We start from the raw sequence: 14,584 nt of genomic DNA, 5'->3' as shown, positions 1-14,584 counted from the left end.
TCCAACAGATCTTGCCGTTTGCCCTAAGCCACAAATCCGTGGAGATGGTCCTTTATTAGTGTCGGTGCTGGTGGGGTGATACTTTCAACCTGGGGCATCACGTTGAGAAAATAAGGAGTATTTCCTATGGCAAACGTCGGTTGGTCACCACAGGTCTCTGGTCTGGTGCGGGGGGACCGAGACCTGCCTGGGGTCCCAGCTTTAACACCCATCTGCTGCCGCAGCAGGTGAACTTGTAATTACTCGTTGGCCGTGCCCAGAGACCTCGGCGATGCTGAGCTCCTGTTGTGCCAAGCACCACGCAGACCCACGCTAAGATAAGCATCGTCCTCCTCTGCGCTAGTGCTCGTACCGACAGGAACTAGCAGGTGGAGAAAGGCGGGGGGCGGAGGGGGGCCCGTTGCTGCCGGCAGGCTTTCGGGCGAGCTGGCTGTGAGCACAACGGGTAGCTGTGCGCAGCCAAATCATTAGCAATCGTCCTGCTTTGCCACCTGCCTACCCGTTATTTTCTGATCGTGCTCATCCCGTCGGGGGGTTTCAGCATCCAGAGGATGGTAGGCTCTTGTTCCTGGATGAAGTGAGGAGGGGGCATCCATTTAGCTTCGCCAAAACGCCTCCCTGGGAAGCGCCGTGCTCCGCTTGCTGTAGGAAGGATTCGCACGCCGCTGGTGCCGTGTCCGGAGGAGCTGGAGAGCCGCAGCCACGGCCGAGCGCGATGCCCAGCGGCTCTCGGGGCCGGTGCCAGCGAGGCCGGTAATTCCCGCTGAGCAGGGTTTGTCACGCTGGTGTCTTGGGGCTGCTCCTGCAGCCCCTCCTGGTGCTGAGCTTTCCAGCCCCCGTAACGGAGCCGCTGGGAGCCGGCATCTCGCCAGGTCTGGATGGACCCGGCTCCGCGTTCCCTGTAGGTCTTCCTTCTGAAGGACGGAAACAAACTTTTTGTCACTGCGTGACAGGATTACCGTCACGTCCGTGTTTACCAGCTTTCCTTCAGATGTCTGCGCGTGGTGGTTTGCTGTCAGGTGCTCTCGACTCTTATTTTTCCAAGTGTGGTGCACATGTTTTCCAGCTTCAGGTAGAGCAGCTAATCAATTGCAAGAAAGTGATGCTCGCTGGAGTTTGGCTCCTTCTTATCTCTGCTACCAAATTCACACAGACCCTCTTGGCCATAGGCTTTTATTGCAGCCCCGATTGACTGTTCCTCCCATCAGGATCATTTTAGATGAGTCGAAGTCCTCTGCTCGCCTTGCACACTGAGTATGCTAATTTACCCTGCCTCTGTTTTCAAGCTACCCACTGGTATGAGTTTCTCTTTCTTTTGGTTTGCATTGTGCCTTATGCCAGAGTTAATGGAATACAGATTTCTGAGCAAAGAGAGATCCCAATGATTTTTTAATTTTTTTTTTTTTTTTTTTAAGTCTCTGGGTGAATAAGAATCTGAGTCTATCAATGCAGGAGGCAATCCTGCACGGTTTAATTTCTCTGCTCTCTCAACTGTGTCAGTTCCTGAAGGGACAAAAAAAAAAAAGATAGTTAAAGCAACACCCTCGGAGTCCAAGATTAGAAAAAGGAAATGTTTTGAAATTGGTTCTTTGGAAAAGAAATGTCTCAACTTCAGGCAAGACGGACCAGGGAGGGTGTGAAGGTCCGAAGGGGGAAAGCTTGATGTAGCACATCTGCATCGCTCACATCTGCAGATGATGCTCTGTGCGGCCGCGGTCGTGTTGCACACGTGCTACAGGACGTGGTAGGTGTCCGTGTGTCTGTCCTCCTGACCAGAAACCTCAGGCAAGGGCTGAGCCCGGTTGACTCTGGTCCCTGACCTGTGCATTCAAAAGCTTTCTGGGGAGGACCGTGTCTCTCCTGCCACGCCAAAGGCCTGCAGGCAGAGAAGGGGAGGGGGTCAGGGCAGGTTTCACCACGGCAGAGGTGGGTGTGGGGTTTACCCGGGAATAATCGGGGCTGTCTAATGCACAGCTGCATTATCCCCACTGCCAGCCCTGTAAAGTTTCCCTTCTTCGAGAGATTTTGGAGTGACCACGTGCTAATCTTTTCCCATGTCAACAGGAAAACATCCCGGCTGAGGTTAATGCTAAGTGAACACATTTTGTTCTAATGTTAATTCCTTCATTGTTCCTTCCTCAGGAACAAGCCCGATTGCTTTGACTGACCTTAGGTTGGGTTTTGGGTTTTTCATTCCTAGATTCTCCAAAAATTAAGTGCTCATCTGATGAATGCTGGGAAGAGGTCAGCTGGATTGTCTGATCTCAGCACTGGGCTGGTTTTTGGGGTGGTTTTTTGGTCCCTTTCTCTGACGTTTTGTAAATAGTTCCCATCACTGCTGGAGATGAGTCCTCCACGTGTTCGAATTGGTCCTTTGGAGTCTTCAGTAAGAATAGGCTTAAAATCCAAGTTTGCCGGGAGCACCCTGCGCCTCGCTCTCTGAAACGATGAAGCCGAAGGCTTACCAAAACACCAGCCATAAACAGTGAATCCGGACTTCTACCATCGGCCTCATGAGGAATTACAGGATCACTTTGGATTACGTATTTTTACACAGGAGGTCACATTGCATAATTTTACACCATTTCATGCTTTTGCAGCTAAGGATTTTTTTAAGACCATGCAATAAGTGAAAAAGTGAAGGTGGCTTCCCCCTCCCAGCAAGCCCTGTTCACTGAGCTCTCAGCGGTGAAACCCAGCCTGGTTTTATAGCCATGAGGTACAAGGAAAAAAGACGACAGAAAAATTTAAAACCCTTTATGAAGTATTTTACAGAAGAGTGATGTGGCATATATAGGCTGGTTAATAGTGTGGTGTAAGTGTTTCGCTGGCACTTGTAAGCGATGCAATCGCCACGCAAGCTCATGCTAATAAAACCTTTAATCGACACCATATTACTATGGTGTCTTGAGCCAAATCCTGTTGCCATCACTCACGCGACTGATCCCCGGGGAGCTGGTGGGGCTCCCTGGGGAGGGAGCCAAGCCAAGGTCCCCAGAGGCTTCCACAGCCACACGCTAGCGCTGCGCAAGCTGATGGGCACGGTGGGCTGAGCAGGTCGCCCACCCCACAACTGGTGCAGCTATAAAGCTTCGTTTTTCCCCAGGCTGGAATGTGCTCTTGCTCTCTTTCACAAGACGATGGTTCTTCGCATTGAGGCAAAGTGCGTGGTTTCTGTAGAAATATCAAGTCAAGTAGGCTTGGAGGCTGCAGTCTCTGGTGGAGGAGCTGCGGCAAGGGTGATGGCCATGCAATGCCTAGGGTGGCCGCTCACCGCGGCACGGGGTGGCCCAGGCCTTTGAAGGGCAGAGGGTGTATTTAGACTGGAGAAGCTCCAGGGTTCACCTCTCCATGCAGGACAGCGTGGAGGTGGCTGGTGAGACTCCGCTCTTGGTCTCGCTGAGGTTGCTGCTGGGAGGTCTCCCAGGGGACGCGGCAGCAGGTAGAGCACTGCTGACAAACTCCGGCAGGAGCTGCAAAATCACTCCTGGAAAGTGGAGCCTGCAGGGAAAACCGCAATGCAAGAGACCTTGAGGGTCCACGGAGAGCAGATCATTACAAAGCTTCTCTGGCTGCATAAAATTTTCATGATGTTTCTCAGTTTCCCTGGGTCAAGCCTCAGTGTAAATTCTGCTCTGTTTGTGGAGGATACCAGGCCAGCTCACTTCATATTGATCTTTCTCTCTGCATTATCATCAGATGTAACTAAAACAATCAAGCAGTGGGTGCATGCAAGCCTGCATTCAGGCAGACATAAATACAAATATCCTTCCCCTTCTGCAGGCTGAATTCCATCAAACAAATTGGGTTTGGGGTGGAAGTTAGCCCTGTTTCTGCTTAAAGTCACATTTTTCCAGCACAAGAAGTAGAAATGTCAGGTTTCAGGACCATACGCATCTCTGCCTTTACACCAACAAAAACCAATCAGGCTCCAATCAAAACTTGTCCCCTGTTATCTTGACAGTTGCTGACGATGATGGATGGAGACAGGTTTAGAAGATCAAATGCGAGACAATCTGTACGGCATTTCAAACCACCTTAGGCTTTTAAGTGCCAATATGACATCTGGTGGAGTAACACGAACCGCTCTGTAAAACACCTCCCCTGTCCCCATCAACCCTTATTTACCATTGTTATAAATTAATAGCTTTCTCCAAGATATTTTAACTTATTATCCCACATGTGCATTTTGTGTGTCGCTCGGTTAGGGATAGGCCACTGAGTGAAATTATAACCGCATGGTTCTTTTTTTTCCTTAACCACCAGTGGCTTGCTATCTTTTATTATCTTTTCTGCCTGGAGGAGTTTTAGAACAAAGTAACTTTAAAAATCACAGTATTTCTTTAATGCAATGTCTGGAGATAAGTTTATTGCGCTTTTACGGGATGTAAGTAAACACATTTCTTAAATATATTCCTATCTAAAAAAAAATAATCCTGCCGTGGCTTTAGGCAAGCAGAATACTGGTGGAGACTGCCAGAGCACCAGTGAGTACACAGGCACTGGTATGGGTTGGTGGGATGGTACGACCTCTCTCTCCATTTTTTCGTGCCTTGAGGGCAGGGGAATATGGGGGGGGCTGCGGGACCTGCGAGTCGGACACCGAGCTGTCGCGCCTGTTTGCCAAATGCTACCTTGGGATCACAATGTGGATGTCACAGCAAGTGACGCTGGAGGGAAATTGGGAGCAAATGGGCTCAGATTGTGCTCAGGGGGAGCGGAGAACTCGCCCCTGCCATTTGCAGCAAGATCGGCGCACAATGGAGTTATTTAATTTCATATTACGTGACTGCTGGAGAATGCGTAATTTGCTCTGATGACTTGAGGCAAAGCAGGTTGGTTTTTCACGTCTTTGACATCATTTTTCAAGGCTGCCGACATCACTTGCTGCCTTGAGGGCTAGCACGGTTCAGAGCGGAGCACTCGGATACCTGCCCCTGCCCCGGCTGCATCTCGCGGGAGCCGTGGGCCCGGCGGTGGGATGCTCTCCCAGGTCAAACTGCAGCCGGGGTAGGAGGAGAGGGGCAGGGGATGGCCATGGCACCCCTAAGATTGGTGCGGAGCCAGGCAAAGTGTCAGGGTGTGATTTCTCTTGAGTCGTGCTGGCCCCTGTGCAGTGCAGATATCTTCATAGAATCATACAGGTTGGAAAAGACCTCTAAGATCATCCAGTCCAACCGTCAACCCAACACCCCCATGCCCACTACACCATGTCCCTAAGCGCCTCATCTACACGTCTTTTAAATCCCTCCAGGGATGGTGACTCCACCACTTCCCTGGGCAGCCTGTTCCAAGGCCTGACCACTCTTTCAGTAAAGAAATTTCTCCTCATGTCCAATCTAAACGAAGAATATCTTAACGAAGCCTTAACGAACCTGCTGCTTCCGTGCGCTTCTCCCCCCTGAGCCAGGAGCAGGTGGAGGAGGGCTGCGGGGATGGGGCAGCTCCTGTGCTTCCCGGTGTCTGTAAGGAACCACCTCGCCTCTCCTAGCCCCTAGAAAGTTTCTTTCTATATATACACCATCTTTAAATAGCCTGAAGATTTCTCCCTGTCAACCGAGATACGTTGTGGGGGTGTTATGCAAGGCTCAGCCTCACCTACTCAGTTCGTACAGCCCATCGCCACCCCAGAAATCACGGCTGAAGCTCTCGTACCCCCACCTTCCCCTTCCCCCGCGTGTGGGGGGACATACACCAGCTAGCATAGATGGCTTTAGATGGTTTTGGGGGGGGGGGGGGGGTGTCTTTTTTTTTTTTTTTTTTTTTTCTTCCTTCCCCCACAGCTTTATATCTGCCCTGGTGGGAGCCGGGGCGGCTGCCAGGGTTAGCGTGAGGGTGGGCACGTCCCCAGCGCGGGGGCAGGGAGAGGGGAAGCAGACCCGCTCAGACCAGCCGGGGAGGGACCTTAAGGTGAGGAAACCCAGCCCTGCCCCGACGTGAAGCCCCGTGGCCCTGGGAAAGGGCAATATTCCTTCATGCTGAGCAGAAGGGGAGACCGTAAAGAGTGAGGGGTGGCCTGGAGGCAGTTAAAATTTTGCACTCCACTTTTCTGAGCATTAGTATCGTGATTACGCTGTCTAAATAACGTCCAGGCTCTGGCTGCCGTGTTACCTATCCTAAGCATGATTTACCGCTGTAATAAATTAGCCCCTAAGCCAAAGAATCAAAAATAGTTGGCCTCATATCCCGGTCCCCGTTTTATCCTCTTCCTTTTCCCTTTCCACGTGTCCTCTTTCCCTCCCTCTTATTCATTCTCTGACCTTTTTTTTTCCCCTTTATCCCTTCTCGGGGGCCACTTTCTGATTCGTTTCCATTCCTCATGATCTTGGGATTAACAGACCTGGTTTCTTGTCCTTCAGTTTCTCCTCCAGCTGTTCCAAGCTGCCGTGGCCAGCAGAGCAGGAGGTTTCTTGAGGGGCTGGAGGAGGAACCCCCCGCCCGCCGGGGCCCTGTGCCAGGGTGCTGGAGGTCCTGAGGGCTGCGCTGCAGCAGAGGGTGGTACGGACATGGGTGTTGCGACTGCATTTTAAATGGACTTTAAAATGAGGTACACATCTTACTGCTTTAAAATAATAGTAATGACCTCCAAGCATGAAGTACAGTGGGGACATAGGGTGGGGGGGTAGTTTTGATGGGCTACGAATTTTCTGCATCTTTTTTGCTTCGCAGCACGCATCCTTGGTCATTTGACCTTCCAGTGTCACCACCTCCTACCACATCCCCACTGCATAGCAAACCATCTGCTCCCAGCGTAACCGGCCAAGGAGCCGGGCATCCAGCCCTTGGGCAGGAGAAGGTAAAGGGGTGGGGGGGCGGAGAGGTGGATTAATAAGGGCAGATCTGGCAAAAAGGCTCAAAGCCTTGGCGAATGTGGCCTTTGGGGTTTGTCCCAAAAGATTTGGCCCTATGAGCTGCTCCGAAAGCTATTGCAGCACGAAACACGTGAACAGGAGTGGCTAATACAGGCTTTATTTACCTCTAGCAGCAAGAAAGAATGGGCTCAAAAATGCAAGTGTACATGCATATATAGGTATATATACATATATCTGTGCGCATGGACGTACAGATACCAGGAGGGATGGAGAGGGTGAGCCTCCTCCTCGGAGCGGTGCGTGCGCCTGAGCTCCGTCGCGGCGGGGGCCCCTGGCGATGTGGCTCCGCGAGCTCCCCCGGGCTCGCCACCAGCGCCGTGCGGGTGTGCCGCACCGCGCACAGCAGCTCCGAGCCAGTTCGTTCAACAGCGGAGTATAAACGGGAACAACTTGACTGCTCTTGCTGTTTAGCTGCTCTGAGCAATCCCCGCTAGAACAGCTTGAAAGAGCGGAGGGTTGGTTTTTTTTTTGCTTTCCTTTAAACAAATGGGCGTTTTCTTTTTTTTCTGGGTTGTTTGTTTTTTTTTTTTTTTGAGCTGCTAATGTTCGTTTTGCATGCGGGCACGCGATGCCATTCCTGTTTGAGAATGCACACAGTGGAGTGCAAAAATAAAGATTGCATCTCATGCATAATGCATGCCCCAGCAACCCGCTTCAACAAATTACCCAAGTAGATTCTTCCGACGGGGCTGGGGGGAAGGAGGGGGAAAAAAAAAATATTGTAACGAGTATCTTTCTAAAGAAATTACAAGATAGACACATAAAAAATAGGCATGCAGAGCTTTTCTCAAGAGGGGTCAATTCAAAAATTAAAGGTAAAGGTTATGTGGTTGCCGAGCGCGGAGCAGCCGGTCTGAGCGCGGGACGGGGCAGGGGCAGCGGCGGGTCCCTGGGTGGACGGGAGAGCCCAGAGCTGCCTGCGGAGGTGTCCGGGGGCTTGATTTTGTGTTGTTGGGAACTTCTCAGAGGAGTGCCTTCCTGGGTGGAGAGGTAGGAAAAGGTTGTTGGTTTATTTATCGCTTTCGATCTGCTGGTTTGCGAAGACGTGTTGCAACTTTACACTGATGCTCAAAGCCAGATTTTTGTGCTGCTTCTCTGGAGACAGGAGCGAGCGGTGCAAAATATAGATTTTATGTGTGGGAGGATGGTGAGGAGGGGGACAGAAAGGTGGGAATGGCCTGCTAAAGTGACTTGAAATCTTTCTTGTCTCCAGCCCCGGAGCAACCTTGGTTTCTCCCACTGTTGCCAGTTGCTGCTCTGCAGCCTGCAGAAGCCGGACGCAGCCTCCCCTCCCTGCGAGGGGGATCTTCTGCAAACGGATGCTACAGCCTCTCCCTCTGCAAAAGGGCATAACGTAAGTGACCAAGGACCAAGCTCCTTCCCCGGGCGTGCATGCTTCGCCCCCTGCTAAACCTGAATTATTCACTGCCGGATGGCAGGAGAGGCGGCCGCTGCCCTTCTCCGAGAGCACTTCCCTCCGGAGCGATGCCCCGCGGTCGGGGCATGGTGTGAAACTCGGATGCTGAGCTGTGGGTGGGTTCAGCGTCAAACTTTGTGGTGGAGAAAAATGGCATTTTAGGAGCAGGCGGGGTTGGGTTTGCTTTTGCTTCACCCTGGAAGGTGAGGGGTTGGCCCACGGCCCCAGCGGGGTGGCTGGAGCGAGCAGAGGCTGGTGGTTTGGTGCTGGGCTGCCTGCGGCACCCTGCCGGGGACGGGGCACCCTGCCGGGGACGGGGCACCCCGCTGGGGATGGGGCACCCTTGAGCACGTTCCCATCTGGAATCCAAAGCCTGCTGGAAGGGGCCGGGGGGGTTTTGCCTTGAGGGCAGCGGCGCTGCAGGCAAAGGGCAGCACCAAAACTTCAGCAAGCACTAAATGTGCTGATAGTCGCACCTTGGCCATTACGCCAGTGGCTTCTGGATCATTATGGATCGATGTAGGGCACATTTTAAGACTGTGTAGAGTTTTTTTTCATCTGAGTAATAAAGTCAGTAAGCCCTGGCTCCAAATCTCATCTTTTTAATGTCATTCGCACTAATGAGCCCAAGCCCGATCCAGCAAGGTGTGTGGGGGTTTATTTTAGTTTCTCGCGAGCAGGAGACGAGACGAGCAGGAGCCCAAACCCGGAGCAGCGGCTTTGTGCTGGAGGATTCGCGGCCGCAGGTAGGTGCTGAGCTCCGCACGGCTTCGTCCAGCACCGGCTCCCAGCGCCGTGGCCCCGCTCCCAGCCAGCACAACCTGCTTTTGCCATCTAGCGGCGGTCCAAAAAAAGGCTCAAAAATGGACCCGGGGAGCCAAGGTGGAGATGGAAGAGGTCAGGAAGGGAAAGGGGAGGGGAGGACTGCATGGCGGGGTATCTGTGCTATTCAAGCAGTTTTTTTCCGAGTTGTTACAGACATGAAAATGAGACCAGCACGCCAGGCTTTGCAGATAAAGGTTAGATAAAGGTTAATGTTGGAGTTTATCAGCCCGTGAGGCCCGGCCAGAGCGTGGCATCCCCAGTGCAACGCTGCCTGCGACACGGCTGTGCTGGCTGCAAGCATTCGCAATGTCCAGAGGCCAAAAGCCCTCCCCCAGCAGCAGAACCAGCACCCAGAGGTGCAAATCGGTGTGCGCAGCCACCGAGAAGCCGTTGCTGGAATGCGTCAAGGGGCTTTAACACGCATAGTAGCATGGGCTCGTTTGCACTGGAGTGGTTTGACCTCGCAAGCGATTTTGCTCGCAGCAAAGCCATGCAGCTGCTCCCAGGTTCGTGCTTTAACCCACAGCCCACACCTGCCCGGGGTGGAAAAGCTCTGGGTGCCCACAGCTTCACGCAGCTTGTGTCCGCGGGTGACTGGGGACGGGCTTTGGCTGCTTTTAAATCAGGATTTTGGTGTCCGTAGCATTCTGAAGAGTGGGGTGGCTTTCTTTTTACATTTTTCTTCCCGTATTGTCATTTCTGTTGAATTTGGAAGTGATGACAGGATTTGCTTTCTTCTAGTTCAAGAGTGTTTAAAATAAACCCAAAACGTAACAAGGGCACGCTCCCCTCTGCTTGGCTTTCCAGGACACAGCTGGTGGCGAGCGTTCTGCCCGTCCCCACAACAACCCTGTCCCCCCAACAACCCCCCACAACAACCCTGTCCCCCCCAGGAGCCCCGCGAGGACCCCTGTCCCTCTCCGCCCCGGCAGGCGCAGCCCACAAAGCCTCACCAGCTCCCTCGCAAAAATGGAACCGGCAGCTTTTGTCAAGATTAAAATACCACACAGACCTGCTGCACTTTTGTTTTTAAACGCTTGAATGCATTAGCATTGATTTATTTTTAATACAACCAACCACCTGTGATTTTTTGAATATTATTTCTATTTGTTCTCTTTGGCACAGTAATTACAACTTAAGCTGCAACCGCAGCCTCCCAGCCGCGCGGCCCTGGAGGGGTGGCCGGCAGCACCAGGTACTGGTGTGTGTCTGTAATGCACTAAATATTTGCTTTATTCAGTGCTCATATGTAGCTGCACGTGTTGTAGGGGGGCTAAAGAGAAGGAAAAAGCCTTTTCTTTTCTTTTTTTCTTTTTTTTTTCCTTTACCTCAACAGGCCTTCAGCACAGGCTGGGAAAAGAGCGGGGAGGTTCCAGGGCACAGCACAAACAGACCCGCAGGTCTCCCCATGCCTGCTCAAATGCTCCTTCCTGAACTACTCAGTAATGTTTCGAATCACCTTGCACAGATAATGGAAGTACGGGCAGGAACTCACTAAGCAAATGAGCCCCTCCTTTAATTCCATTTGCTTACGCTGCTTATTTTTCTCCCGCATAATTATTTTTAAAGGAAAATTTAATTTTGTTTAATGGGAACAAAGTTTAACACTCCATAAGCTTTGTCTTCTGCAGCCCTCGATCTGGTAAGCTTTTTTCTTTTTTTTTTTTTTAATTATATTTAAACCGGCCCAGTAAATTGTGTGTGTTTAAGAGGCATTTCTCATTAAAATGAAATACTTTGATCTCGTAGGATCATCTGTTTTTAAAGCGGTAATGACATACTACACTTGTTTTCCCCCCAGTTAACCAGCCCCTAGCGCCAGTTGTCCTGCCCAGCACACGCGCTGGTGCACGCTCTGCTGTGAACTGGCTGCAGCAATCGGAGCTGAGCGGAAGGAAAAAGGGGTCGGGAGAGGAGCTCTGCGAGGGCACAGCAGGGACCATTAAGAAGTAAGTGGCAAATCTTCGCAGGAAAGGGAACTGGTTGGTTTATTTATTTATTTATTTATTTATTTTTAAGTACAGATGGGGGGGGGGGGCAAAAGGCTGCAAGGAGACCAAGAGTCATGGGTGTACTATATATAGATGTACAGCTGTTTCCTTCAGGTGTTATAACTCAAAAACGTAGGATGATTAATTTTGAAAGTTGAAACGTATAGCAGATTCTGATTACATCTGAGTGTCGATAATTTAGCTACTTAGTAAAATTAACTTGACGTTTTTAGTGAGCTGTGAGGACAATATGTGTGAAGAGACTGAAGAACAAGTTTGACTGCATGCTCTTCCCTTACCTCCCCCTTTTTCAATTTGCAAAGTTTATTTTTAACTTTTCCAATTTTTTTGGCATCTTTCCTCTAATCCAGACAAATGAGTTTGCCTCCCCCTGCTGTCAGCTAAAGACAACGACGTTTTGTTACCGAGCTTCCGTTTCCCTTGGTGGACTAGAGGTGCGCGTAACTCGAGATGGAGGTTCGGGCCAAGGCAGGTAAGGGCTGGAGGCTGGGATCTCCAAGGCACGTACCATTTCTCAGAGCGTGACACCTCCAGGAAGGCTGTGGGACCTCCCATTAAATCCATTTTCATACTTCAGAGAAGGCCCGTTGCCGAAACCAGGTCACATCAGGGACCACAGAAATGGGCACCCTGAAAGCGCATGGCTTTATGTTGTTTCTCTTTCTTTAATAAAAAAACTCACATGCGCAATGGTTGTGTGGGAGTACGGAATATGACAGACCATCCACTAACCAGGGCCGAGGACCAGATTATCTGCGACTTGTGCAATACCCAGCTATCCCAGAACTTAGGCGTGCAGGTCTGCCCAAAGGGAGGATGCAACAGCTCTGACCGCTTAATATCAAGTTGCAATTTAGAAGCAAAGTGATTTAGAGCACCTTTGTGGTATTCAGAGTTAGCTGAACATCATCAAACCATTGGAAAACCAGTTTGAACAAACAAGGGGAGGTAGCTGGACTTGTCTTAGCCTCTGCCTGTTGTGCATGTACTACCAGACCAGTCAGAACGGCCCCGGCTCTTCGCAACTCAACGCGTGTGATAGCTACCTCTCTCCACAGCCAGGTTTCAATGAGTACAAATTCATTTTTTGTGAAAGCCAGTTACACGTTGGTTATTCTCTAGAGTGCAATATCCAAGGACCCAATATAACCACAACGCTGTGCTGAGATTTCCCAGACCTGGTGCCAACCTTCTTGGATGACGAGGGCAAGTTATCCTGTATAAAGGGGACATCATCAACGTGAGGGGGGGGGGGGGGGAATCACGCTTTGTGTGAAATTCATTTAGTTCAATAAAGCCATGATTGCACTGTAAAGTCTACGTCTGTAACCAACAATCACTTTAAATTATGGTCTTGTTAGGGTTAAACTAAATGGTATTTTCCCAGTTTGTGCCCCTGGTCAGCTCTGCTGTGAAAGCGAGTGCTCGGGCAGCTGACACTGAAGGCAAAAGTGCAAAGGCACAGGGCAGGATGGGTGGAGCACAAGGGGAGCACAACTAGGCACGCTTTATGCTGGTGTTCTCTGGCCTTGCCAAAATATCGCTATTATTTGTATCAACACGGGAGATAAAAACCCACAGTAAAAGATTTAAGAAACATTTTCCAGAATTTTTAGCAGCTGTGTCCCTCACCTGGCCTTCTGTGCTCTCTGTACAGATCTGGGGGAGGGTGAGGGGCGACAGGGGATGACATTCAACGTTTTGCCAACAGCAAGATGTCTTTCAGTTACGGCTTCTTGAACACAGGTTTCCAACACCCCCGCCTAGCCACGACAAGTGCCTCTACCATACCCTAGAACGACTGCCGCTAAGGACTGGATTAATTTCAGTTGAACTCAGGAAACTCTAATGTGGCTTCTGTGTTCAATAAGTGCTCCAAGGCTGATGTTTCAAACAAAGTAACACAAGCACATTTGTGATTATTTTTCATTTTTAATTAAGTACTATTTTCAGACCTAGCATCAAACTAAGTTTCTAATAGGGCAAGAAGAAAGCTCAGCATCAGGCAGCTTCCAGAAGAATCTTCCAGATATGTTTAAAATGCTTTAAAATATTGAACATTTCTCATATTGCTACAAAACAATGACAACTGGCAGAAATTTTTTTTTTAACCTGCATTCTTTCAGCAGTAGAGAAACAGTTTGGAAGGTGGATCACGTTCTTAACTTTTTCAAGGACCTGTTTGATTATAACAACAAATAGTTTTATAACATGACAAGTACAAATATAAAATTTCAAATGAGCCAACTTTAAAAAAAACCCTGGATTTTTCTTCAATACCTCCAGTACCTTGCTTCTGTAATAAATATTAAAAACCATCTTTTACATTACAGAAAACGTTAAATAAGTTATTTACCAAGAGCTTTCTTTTTTTTCTTTTTTTTTTTTTTTTTTTTTTTGGTCAAAGGCTGGTTCCATTAAAAGAGCTGAACAAACATTTTTACATCAATAAATAGTAAGGCATAAAGAAGCAAACAACAACCGCAGGACCAGTCTTTATTAGTGGAACTTTCTCCTTCAGAGACTCCTTTTCTTGCTGGTAGAGGAAGGTGATTTTTGATTCTCAGCTGGTGGGGACCTGGTTAGAAAAGCAGTAATTACTGCTATTTTACAGTACTTCAAATGCACACAATTTGTCCCTACCCCTGGGCCATAATACTGCAAAAGGATCTGCACATCGGAGCTTCTGTGTTCAGCAAATCTTCAAATTAAAGCGATAAGACTTCTGTAAGCAGAAAGACTTTTTTTATATCATCACTTTCTACCTCAGGAAGGGTTGAGACAACAGTACAGCAGCTGCCTAGGGAAGTGTTCAAGAAGGCACTGCTGAAGAGTGTAAAGGGAGAAGAGAGTCACAGAAAAGGTTAGAGGAAAATTTAAGGAAGGGCTGGGAAATGTACAATCATTCAGAGTGGAGTGGCGTGAGGAGAAGGATGGGATTTAGGAGTCAAGGAGTGTATTACGTTCTTGTGGGAGTAAAGTCTGAACCTTCTGGGAGAAATCAAATCTGAACAGTGATTACTTAAACACTCAAACTAATTTAATACACTGCATTAGCAAATAGCTGCTTGCAAAAGCTTTGCCTGTTGGGTCTATATTTTAAAAAAAGCACCACCAGTTATTAACACATACACAAGCTTTAAATAAGGGTGCCTTTTGTGAACTTATTCAGTAGACAGGTTATTGGACTGCGCTCTGCTGAAAATAAACTACTGGAAGATGATGACAGACATGAATATTAATCTAGGGAAAGCATCAGAAAGGAGAGGGTTTAGCTGTCTACGTGGTCAGTCATAAAACTCTAATTTAAACATCAAACATTGCAGAATATTTAGCATACTAAACTGCTGTCACCCAGACTTGATTAGGTAGTAAACATAAAGCAAATCGGACTAATTTTGCAAAATACTACTGACACAGCAATGGTTATTTCTAATGAGTATAAACAAGGAATTAAA

The 14,584-nt window shown here is 49.2% G+C and overlaps 1 protein-coding gene across 8 annotated transcripts in view; it reads right to left on the bottom strand.

Moving 5' to 3' along the window:
* Positions 1-10,044: 10,044 nt before the first annotated feature.
* CDK5RAP2 (CDK5 regulatory subunit associated protein 2) overlaps positions 10,045-14,584 on the bottom strand; it is an 88,770-nt gene continuing 84,230 nt past the window's right edge. For 7 of the 8 annotated variants that reach the window (XM_075170414.1, XM_075170411.1, XM_075170413.1 and 4 more), the window contains one exon: positions 10,045-13,851. In XM_075170414.1, coding sequence (XP_075026515.1) covers positions 13,819-13,851 — 33 coding nt within the window. In that variant the 3' untranslated portion in view covers positions 10,045-13,818. The remainder of the gene's footprint in view (positions 13,852-14,584) is intronic. The other variant, XM_075170410.1, reaches the window with a different exon arrangement.

The sequence above is a fragment of the Calonectris borealis genome, chromosome 21 (assembly GCF_964195595.1).
Source record: "Calonectris borealis chromosome 21, bCalBor7.hap1.2, whole genome shotgun sequence".
NCBI lineage: Eukaryota > Metazoa > Chordata > Aves > Procellariiformes > Procellariidae > Calonectris > Calonectris borealis.
This window is presented reverse-complemented; position numbering and strand designations above follow the sequence as displayed.